Source organism: Dendropsophus ebraccatus, chromosome 12 (assembly GCF_027789765.1).
Source record: "Dendropsophus ebraccatus isolate aDenEbr1 chromosome 12, aDenEbr1.pat, whole genome shotgun sequence".
NCBI lineage: Eukaryota > Metazoa > Chordata > Amphibia > Anura > Hylidae > Dendropsophus > Dendropsophus ebraccatus.
In genome coordinates, this window is record NC_091465.1 from 4997048 (window position 1) to 5008410 (window position 11363).

Sequence of the window (11363 nt, forward strand, 5' to 3'; positions counted from 1 at the left end):
TTCCGTACTTAGTGCACATTGTTGTCTATTGGGCTTTTCCCACAATCAGTAGATTACACGGACGCTAAAAACAATCCGGAAAGATAACGGACACGTCCCAGTGCGGAGACAGATTTTTTTTTTTTAAGATTCTTTCATAGTAATCAATAGGATCTGCTATTTTCTACGGATTGTAACCGTTTGGCGTCCGTATTTATGTTAAAAAGTAGGGACGACTCATCAGTCACATGGTGAAAGGACGTGTTTCTAAAAAACGGATTTACAGAACTGCGGATCCACTACAGACGCCCAATCCAGTAATTGTCAGCGTATTGTACAGGTGGATAGCGGGAGGAAGGAAATCCTGACAGTGTGCATAAGGCCTGACACACTCATTCTCCCGCTGGTTCCCGCTCCAGCCGCTCTTCTCTTCCCTTGCGGTAAACTTGGGGCTTTTTTCCACTCCATTCCCATTTGTAGAAAAGAAGGAAAACTTCTGGACAATCCCTTTAAGCCGTTACATGGTTATCTCTCTTGTTATAGATATATCTTGTCATTACAGATCCCTGTGGGATGTCATATCCTCTATATACTGTATATATCCCAGGATCACCGCACTATTCTGGCTGTACATTGATGACTGCAATGTTTTCCTGGCAGAGAACTGTCACCCCAGATACCGTCCACACGTCACTGGCGTCTGCTCTGCCCTGGAAAACCCAACGCATTTCTGTCATTCCATTCTACCCTGACAAGTGGAAGAAGACGGAGAGGGAGCACCGAGCGCTGCCACTACTTTCCTATCGTCCTCGCACATCTGCAGGTGAGCGGCTGCTTCTCACTATTACCTTATATACATCTGCAGGTGAGTGGCGGCTTCTCACTATAACCTTATATACATCTGCAGGTGAGCGGCGGCTTCTCACTATAACCTTATATACATCTGCAGGTGAGCGGCTTCTCACTATAACCTTATATACATCTGCAGGTGAGCGGCTGCTTCTCACTATAACCTTATATACATCTGCAGATGAGCAGCTGCTTCTCACTATAACCTTATATACATCTGCAGGTGAGCGGCCGCTTCTCACTATAACCTTATATACATCTGCAGGTGAGCGGCTTCTCACTATAACCTTATATACATCTGCAGGTGAGCGGCCGCTTCTCACTATAACCTTATATACATCTGCAGGTGAGCAGCGGCTTCTCACTATAACCTTATATACATCTCTGTAGGTGAGCGGCTGCTTCTCACTATAACCTTATATACATCTCTGTAGGTGAGCGGCTGCTTCTCACTATAACCTTATATACATCTGCAGGTGAGCGGCAGCTTCTCACTATAACCTTATATACATCTGCAGGTGAGCGGCTGCTTCTCACTATAACCTTATATACATCTGCAGGTGAGCGGCTGCTTCTCACTATAACCTTATATACATCTGCAGGTGAGCGGCTTCTCACTATAACCTTATATACATCTGCAGGTGAGCGGCTGCTTCTCATTATAACCTTATATACATCTCTGTAGGTGAGCGGCTGCTTCTCACTATAACCTTATATACATCTGCAGGTGAGCGGCCGCTTCTCATTATAACCTTATATACATCTCTGTAGGTGAGCGGCTGCTTCTCACTATAACCTTATATACATCTGCAGGTGAGCGGCTGCTTCTCACTATAACCTTATATACATCTGCAGGTGAGCAGCTTCTCACTATAACCTTATATACATCTGCAGGTGAGCGGCCGCTTCTCACTATAACCTTATATAGATCTGCAGGTGAGCGGACGCTTCTCACTATAACCTTATATACATCTGCAGGTGAGCGGCTGCTTCTCACTATAACCTTATATACATCTGCAGGTGAGCGGATTCTCACTATAACCTTATATACATCTGCAGGTGAGCGGCTGCTTCTCACTATAACCTTATATATATCTGCAGGTAAGCGGCTGCTTCTCACTATAACCTTATATACATCTGCAGGTGAGCGGACGCTTCTCACTATAACCTTATATACATCTCTGCAGGTGAGCGGCTTTTCACTATAACCTTATATACATCTCTGCAGGTGAGCGGCTTTTCACTATAACCTTATATATATCTGCAGGTGAGCGTCTGCTTCTCACTTTAACCTTATATACATCTGCAGGTGAGCGGACGCTTCTCACTATAACCTTATATACATCTGCAGGTGAGCGGACACTTCTCACTATAACCTTATATACATCTCTGCAGGTGAGCGGACACTTCTCACTATAACCTTATATACATCTCTGCAGGTGAGCGGCTGCTTCTCACTATAACCTTATATACATCTCTGCAGGTGAGCGGACGCTTCTCACTATAACCTTATATACATCTCTGCAGGTGAGCGGCTGCTTCTCACTATAACCTTATATACATCTGCAGGTGAGCGGCCGCTTCTCACTATAACCTTATATACATCTGCAGGTGAGCGGCTTCTCACTATAACCTTATATACATCTGCAGGTGAGCGGCTTCTCACTATAACCTTATATACATCTGCAGGTGAGCGGCTTCTCACTATAACCTTATATACATCTCTGTAGGTGAGCGGCTGCTTCTCACTATAACCTTATATACATCTCTGTAGGTGAGCGGCTGCTTCTCACTATAACCTTATATACATCTGCAGGTGAGTGGCTTCTCACTATAACCTTATATACATCTCTGTAGGTGAGCGGCTGCTTCTCACTATAACCTTATATACATCTGCAGGTGAGCAGCTGCTTCTCACTATAACCTTATATACATCTGCAGGTGAGCAGCCGCTTCTCACTATAACCTTATATACATCTGCACGTGAGCGGCCGCTTCTCACTATAACCTTATATACATCTGCAGGTGAGCGGCTGCTTCTCACTATAACCTTATATACATCTGCAGGTGAGCGGCTTCTCACTATAACCTTATATACATCTGCAGGTGAGCGGCTTCTCACTATAACCTTATATACATCTCTGTAGGTGAGCGGCTGCTTCTCACTATAACCTTATATACATCTGCAGGTGAGCGGCTGCTTCTCACTATAATTTTATATACATCTGCAGGTGAGCGGCTGCTTCTCACTTTAACCTTATATACATCTGCAGGTAAGCGGATTCTCACTATAACCTTATATACATCTGCAGGTGAGCGGCTTCTCACTATAACCTTATATACATCTGCAGGTGAGCGGCCACTTCTCACTATAACCTTATATACATCTCTGCAGGTGAGCGGCTACTTCTCACTATAACCTTATGTACATCTGCAGGTGAGCAGCTGCTTCTCACTATAACCTTATATACATCTGCAGGTGAGCGGACGCTTCTCACTATAACCTTATATACATCTCTGCAGGTGAGCGGCTTTTCACTATAACCTTAAATACATCTCTGCAGGTGAGCGGCTGCTTCTCACTATAACCTTATATACATCTCTGCAGGTGAGCAGCTGCTTCTCACTATAACCTTATATACATCTCTGCAGGTGAGCGGCAGCTTCTCACTATAACCTTATATACATTTGCAGGTGAGCGGCTGCTTCTCACTATAACCTTATGTACATCTGCAGTTGAGCTGCTGCTTCTCACTATAACCTTATATACATCTGCAGGTGAGCGGCTTCTCACTATAACCTTATATACATCTGCAGGTGAGCGGCTTCTCACTATAACCTTATATACATCTGCAGGTGAGCGGCTGCTTCTCACTATAACCTTATATACATCTCTGCAGGTGAGCGGCTGCTTCTCACTATAACCTTATATATATCTGCAGGTGAGCGGCTGCTTCTCACTATAACCTTATATACATCTGCAGGTGAGCAGCAACTTCTCATTATAACCTTATATATATATCTGCAGGTATACGGCCACTTCTCACTATAACCTTATATACATTTGCAGGTGAGTGGCCGCTTCTCACTATAACCTTATATACTCACTGTGAACCTGCTCTCATCTGTAAAGAGCACAGGGGGCGTCAGTGGTGAATCTGCCAATCCTGTTGTTCTCTGGTAAATGCCAATGCACAGTGTTGGGCTGTGAGCACAACCCCTCTCTGTGCACGTCGGGCCCTCATACCATCCTCATGGAATCGGTTTCTAACCATTTGTGCAACCCACACAAGTGGCTCAGGTAGTGCAGGTCATCCAGGATGGCACATCAATGCGAGCTGTGGCAAGAAGTTTGCTGCGTCTGTCAGCGTAGCGTAGTTGGAGGCGCTAACAGGAGACAGGCCAGTACACCAGGAGATGTTGAGGAGGCCGTAGGAGGGCAACAACCCAGCAGCAGGACTGCTACCTCCTCCTTTGTGCAAGGAGGAGCACTGCCAGAGCCCTGCCAGATAACATCCAGCAGCCACAAATGTGCATGTGTCACAGCAAACCTTCTTGCCACAGCTCGCATTGATGTGCCATCCTGGATGAGCTGCACTACCTGAGCCACTTGTGTGGATTGTCCATCTCATGCTACCACGAGTGTGACAGCCCCACCAACATTCAAAAGTGACCAAAACATCAGCCAGAAAGTATGGGTAGTGAGAAGTGGTCTGTGCTCCCCACCTACAGAAAAAAAGAAAAAATTGGCAGCAAATCTATGACTGATTACACTTCAGGTTGCACGCTGCTTGTGGCTTAAGTACAAACAAAAAAACACAAGGGACCATGTCTCGAGGACGCCTTAATGTGGCGACATGGGACACTCTGTTTGATCAAATAGTTTGCTAAGATTCTCACTTTTTAATATCTACAGAGCAGGTGTTTACCGTGTGTGCGCTGGGAGGAGTATATACGGTGAGCCCCTGCACCTGTCGGTTGCTGTTGCCCGACCTGCAGAACCCTCCGTTATTGAGGGGGTCTTGCTGATTGCAGGTGACAGTGATTGTCAGTCAGTGCTGCTTCCTGAGTGGACAGGTTGACTTTACAGAAGTTTCATTTACTTGGAGTTATATTGTGTTGTTTAAGTGTTCCCCTTTTTTTGAGCAGTGTATGTATAATGGATGTAGCATTACTGAGCGTCTTGTGTGTTTCCGCCATCCTAGACATGTCCGGAGGGATCTTCTCCCCTCTAGAGCGTCTACATGACCTGGACAAGGCCAATTGTCATCCTCTGGCCTGTTTCCTGTGCCATGAGCAGTATGAACACCCCTGCCTGCTGGACTGCTACCACAACTTCTGCGCCAGTTGCCTCCGCGGTCGCGCTGTAGACAACCGGCTTACATGTCCATTATGTGGGTAAGTGACCAGAAATTGAACATCTGCTGTAATGTCCACTATATTTTCAAATGCTTAAGGTTTTACATTAGCCAACACACACTTTATATTTTCTACAACTCAAATTTTTGCTTTGCTCTGTAGATTGTGACAGATCCTGCAGAGTCATCTCAGATTAAAACCATATTGTACTATTAGAGCCATAGACAATAAAGAATATTGGCTCTGTAGACCTATCTGGCCATGTACGCAGCTCCCCTGACACTCCCTGGTCTCTGGCAGAAGGACAGTATGGGATCCTATTATGGAGACTGTGTTAGTCTATTGACACTTGGTAACTTCTTTGCAGCTGCCATAAAGCAAATATTCCATCAGTATTTCTGCTTCATGTGAACAAGGCTTAAACATGACTCCATAAAACATTAGTAGAGAGTCTTAACTTTACTCTTCTCATATAACATTGATCCAGGAGCAGTGCTTCACCTACAATGGATCCAGCTGGTGTCATTAGTCAGGGGGGCAGTAATAGTACTTCACCTCCCAGGGATCCAGCTGGTGTCATTGGTCAGGTGGGCAGTGCCTCACCTCCCAGGGATCTAGCTGATGTTGTTGGTCAGGAGTGCAATGCTTCACTACCCAGTGATCCAGCTAGTGTTGATGGTCCGGGGGGGCAGTGCTTCACAACCAGGGATCCAGCTAGTGTTGATGGTCTTGGGGGCAGTGCTTCACCTCCCAGGGATCCAGCTGGTGTTGATGGTCTTGGGGGCAGTGCTTCACCTCCCAGGGATCCAGCTGGTGTTGGTCAGGGGGGCAGTGCTTCATCTCCCAGGGATCCAGCTGGTGTTGGTCAGGGGGGCAGTGCTTCATCTCCCAGGGATCCAGCTGGTGTCATTGGTCGGGGAGGCAGTGCTTCACCTCCCAGGGATCCAGCTGGTGTTGATGGTCAGAGGGGCAATGCTTCACCTCCCAGGGATCCAGCTGGTGTTGATGGTCAGAGGGGCAGTGCTTCACCTCCCAGGGATCCAGCTGGTGTCATTGGTCAGGTGGGAAATACTTCACCTCCCAGGGATCCAGCTGGTGTAGGTCAGGGGGGCAATGCTTCACCCCCCAGGGATCCAGCTAGTGTTGGTCAGGGGTGCAATGCTTCACCTTCCAGGGATCCAGCTGGTGTCATTGGTCAGGTGGGCAATGCTTCACCTCCCAGGGATCCAGCTGGTGTCATTGGTCAGGTGGGCAATGCTTCACCTCCCAGGGATCCAGCTGGTGTCATTGGTCAGGTGGGCAATGCTTCACCTCCCAGGGATCCAGCTGGTGTTGATGGTCAGAGGGGCAGTGCTTCACCTCCCAGGGATCTAGCTGATGTTGTTGGTCAGGAGTGCAATGCTTTACCTCCCAGGTATCCAGCTAGTGTTGATGGTCCGGGGGGGGGGGGGCAGTGGGGCAGTGCTTCACCTCCCAGGGATCCAGCTGGTGTTGATGGTCCGGGGCAGTGCTTCACCCCCAGGGATCCAGCTGGTGTTGATGGTCCGGGGCAGTGCTTCACCTCCCAGGGATCCAGATGGTGTTGGTCAGGGGGGCAGTGCTTCACCTCCCAGGGATCCAGCTGGTGTCATTGGTTTAGGGGGCAGTGCTTCACTACCCAGTGATCCAGCTGGGGTCATTGGATTGGGGGGCAGTGCTTCACCTCCCAGGGATCCAGCTGGTGTTGGTCAGGGAGGCAGTGCTTCACCTCCCAGGGATCCAGCTGGTGTCATTGGTCAGAGGGGCAGTGCTTCACCTCCCAGGGATCCAGCTGGTGTTGGTCAGGGGGGCAGTGCTTCACCTCCCAGGGATCTAGCTGGTGTTGGTCAGAGGGACAGTGCTTCACCTCCCAGGGATCCAGCTGGTGTTGGTCAGAGGGACAGTGTTTCACCTCCCAGGGATCCAGCTGGTGTCATTGGTCAGGTGGGCAGTGCTTCACCTCCCAGGGATCCAGCTGGTGTCATTGGTCAGGTGGGCAATGCTTCACCTCCCAGGGATCCAGCTGGTGTCATTGGTCAGGTGGGCAGTGCTTCACCTCCCAGGGATCCAGCTGGTGTTGGTCAGGGGGGCAGTGCTTTACTACCCAGTGATCCAGCTGGTGTTGGTCAGGGGGGCAGTGCTTCACCTCCCAGGGATCCAGCTGGTGTTGCCATTCAGAGAGATTGCATATATTGTTTCCATAATGCATTGTCTGTAAGGCCAGGGTTACACTGTGTTTTTGCAGTCTGTTTAATATGTCTGTTTTCAAAAAAATTACTTTTAATATACACAAGGCGGTCAACCTCGTTTTTGTGTAAGCTTATAATGGAAGTCAATACAAAAACTGATCCAAACAGATTGCACCCAATTGCATCCATTTATTTTTCATAAAATGTATTCATTAAATGGACCTCAGAAACGCAGTGTGAACCCGGCCTCAGATCACACACTCTTACAGGATCTGCTAGAGCTGCGCTGAACGCAGAAGGAGCCAGGTATAATAATATATATGATAAGAAATGGCCGCCATATTTACCTCTGATATGGACGTCACTTCAGGGAATCTGTCAGCAGGTTGTATGGACGGGCCCCTGTATATATTAGTATACAGATGGGGGAGTGGCCTGATATCTGGTGGGTCAGTTGCCAGATGATATGAAGGTCACATAACGCTGCAGATTATCATCCCCTTTGTTGTTCTCCCTTCACTCTTGACATGACACGCAGCGGATCTCAGGGGCTTAAGCCGGGAACAGCTGCCAGTGGAGTGTTACTACTTTTAGCTCAGACATAAAGCCGCAACAAAGGCTTCTGGGACGGGCGACAGAAAGCGATAAGTGGACTGATCCTGATAGCGTATTGTTGTCTCACAGAATACAGTTAAATCCATGTATATGCAGTGGGGCCCCAGAAGGCCGATCACCCACAGTAAAGTGTACAGGGAAAGTTACAGTATATGTGTAAGCCAGTACTCCCCAACCTGTGGCTCTCCAGCTGTTGCAGCAGCTGTCAGGGGTTGCTGGGACTAGTAGTTTTGCAATAGCTGGACAGCCACAAGTTGAGGAGCATTGGTGTAAGATACAGCTTACATTATGACTAGAACTCTGTCTCCGCTGGGATAGCGATACACATTGGGTTTGTGGTTCTCCAGTTGGTCACTTGCGAGGTGGATGAAGTCCGGTGATAGCTTTCCTGTTTTCTGTATTATCAATAAGGTAAAACACATGTGAGAAAGATAGGATGGCATTGCTGCTTTTGGTGGGAAGAGGACATTACTGCTGCCAGTGGGGGAGAGGTGGAATGGAGACAGTACTGCTGCCAGTGGGGGAGAGGTGGGAATGGGGATAGTACTACTGCCCATGGGGGAGAGGTTGAAATAGGGACAGTACTGCTGCCAGTGGGGGAGAGGTGGGAATGGGGACAGTGCTGCTGCCCATGGGGGAGAGGTGGGAATGGGGATAGTACTGCTGCCAGTGGGGGAGAGGTGGGAATGGGGACAGTGCTGCTGCCCATGGGGGAGAGGTGGGAATGGGGATAGTACTGCTGCCAATGGGGGAGAGGTGGGAATGGGGATAGTACTGCTGCCCATGGGGGAGAGGTGGGAATGGGGACAGTACTGCTGCCAGTGGGGAAGAGGTGGGAATGGGGACAGTGCTGCTGCTGTTCATGGGGGAGAGGTGGGAATGGGGACAGTGCTACTGTCAGTGGGGGAGAGGTGGGAATGGGGACAGTGCTGCTGCCCATGGGGGAGAGGTGGGAATGGGGACAGTGCTGCTACCAGTGGGGGAGAGGTGGGAATGGGGATAGTACTGCTACCAGTGGGGGAGAGGTGGGAATGGGGATAGTACTGCTACCAGTGGGGGAGAGGTGGGAATGGGGATATTACTGCTGCCCATGGGGGAGAGGTGGGAATGGGGAAAGTGCTGCTACCAGTGGGGGAGAGGTGGGAATGGGGATAGTACTGCTGCCCATGGGGGAGAGATGGGAATGGGGACAGTACTGCTGCCCATGGGGGAGAGGTGGGAATGGGGACAGTACTGCTGCCAGTGGGGGAGAGGTGGAATGGAGACAGTACTGCTGGTAGTGGGGGAGAGGTGGGAAAGGGGACAGTGGTGCTGCCAGTGGGGGAGAGGTGGGAATGGGGAAAGTACTGCTGCCCATGGGGGAGAGGTGAGAAAGGGGACAGTGCTGCTGTTCATGGGGGAGAGGTGGGAATGGGGAAAGTACTGCTGCCCATGGGGGAGAGGTGAGAAAGGGGACAGTGGTGCTGCCAGTGGGGGAGAGGTGGGAATGGGGACAGTACTGCTGCCCATGGGGGAGAGGTGGAATGGAGACAGTACTGCTGCCAGTGGGGGAAAGGTGAGAATGGGGACAGTGCTGCTGCCCATGGGGGAGAGGTGGGAATGGGGACAGTACTGCTGTCCATGGGGGAGAGGTGGAATGGAGACAGTACTGCTGCCAGTGGGGGAGAGGTGGGAATGGGGACAATACTGCTGCCCATGGGGGAGAGGTGGGAATGGGGACAGTACTGCTGCCCATGGGGGAGAGGTGGGAATGGGGACAGTACTGCTGCCCATGGGGGAGAGATGAGAATGGGGACAGTGCTGCTGCCAGTGGGGAGAGGTGGGAATGGGGACAGTACTGCTGCCCATGGGGGAGAGGTGGGAATGGGGATAGTACTGCTGCCAATGGGGGAGAGGTGGGAATGGGGACAGTGCTGCTGCCAGTGGGGGAGAGGTGGGAATGGGGACAGTGCTGCTGCCAGTGGAGAAGAATTGGGAATGGGGACAGTACTGCAGACAGTAGGTGACATTTACATGTGGAAATAAGGACAGTACTGTTTCGAGTGGGAAGGGCGACAGAACTGTTACCAGTGTACTTTGTGCTGTACTATGGTGTTTATTTAGCACTGGTGGAGGGGTATTTGGTGCTACACTGTGCTATTTGGTCCGGCTACAGGGTATCATATGCACCGCTTGGGGGTATTAAGCTTGCGTGGTTTGGGGTAATAAGGACCCTGCTTGGTGGTAATAATTTAGTACTGCGTGTAATGGTTTGTGCACTGGTGAACTTTGGTAAATATGGTATATAGCACATGCCACAGCCACAGTAATGCAGTGAGGACTAGTCAGAGATACATGACTGTAACTTCATGTCCCCACTGGCAGATACTTGTGGCCATCTGTACTCCTGCTGTCACCCTGTCCAATAATGTCTCTTGTATCGTGCAGGCACCAGTCTATAGTGAAAGGCAACAATGCGCTGCCCCCGGTGGACAGATTGCTGAAGTTCTTGGTGGACACCTCGGCCGACTCTGGAGAGATCGTACAGTGCGCCAACTGTGACCTGGAGCACGAGAGGCAGGTAGGAAAGAACCAAGATGGATCCGTTATATCTGTAGACCACCTGCTTGTGATCACATGACGGCTCCTTTATATCTGTCGACCACCTGCTTGTGATAACATGACGGCTCCATTACATCTGTCGACCACCTGCATGTGATCACATGACGGCTCCATTATATCTGTCGACCACCTGCATGTGATCACATGACGGCTCCATTACATCTGTCGACAACCTGCATGTGATCACATGACGGCTCCATTATATCTGTCGACCACCTGCTTGTGATCACATGACGGCTCCATTACATCTGTCGACCACCTGCTTGTGATCACATGACGGCTCCATTATATCTGTCGACCACCTGCTTGTGATCACATGACGGCTCCATTATATCTGTCGACCACCTGCATGTGATCACATGACGGCTCCATTACATCTGTCGACCACCTGCTCGTGATCACATGACGGCTCCATTACATCTGTCGACCACCTGCTTGTGATCACATGACCGCTCCATTATATCTGTCAACCACCTGCATGGGATCACATGACGGCTCCATTACATCTGTCGACCACCTGCTTGTGATCACATGACCGCTCCATTACATCTTTCGACCACCTGCATGTGATCACATGACGGCTCCATTACATCTGTCGACCACCTGCTTGTGATCACATGGCCGCTCCATTAAAGGGAAGGTGTCTCCTACATTTTCTGTTACTGATCAGAGTCAGATACTAAAACTTGTTCTTTTATTCTAATCTGTTTCTGTTTTCTGTCTGTAATTTATTTTTTCACTTTTTGTACATTG

The 11363-nt window shown here is 49.6% G+C and overlaps 1 protein-coding gene across 1 annotated transcript in view; it reads left to right on the forward strand.

Moving 5' to 3' along the window:
• The window catches only part of RNF207 (ring finger protein 207), a 51904-nt gene that overhangs the window by 1149 nt on the left and 39392 nt on the right, over nt 1-11363 (forward strand). The window contains exons 2-4 of the mRNA XM_069948958.1: nt 542-802; nt 5034-5226; nt 10437-10569. Of these exons, the coding sequence (XP_069805059.1) occupies nt 553-802; nt 5034-5226; nt 10437-10569 (576 nt within the window). The 5' untranslated portion in view covers nt 542-552. The remainder of the gene's footprint in view (nt 1-541; nt 803-5033; nt 5227-10436; nt 10570-11363) is intronic.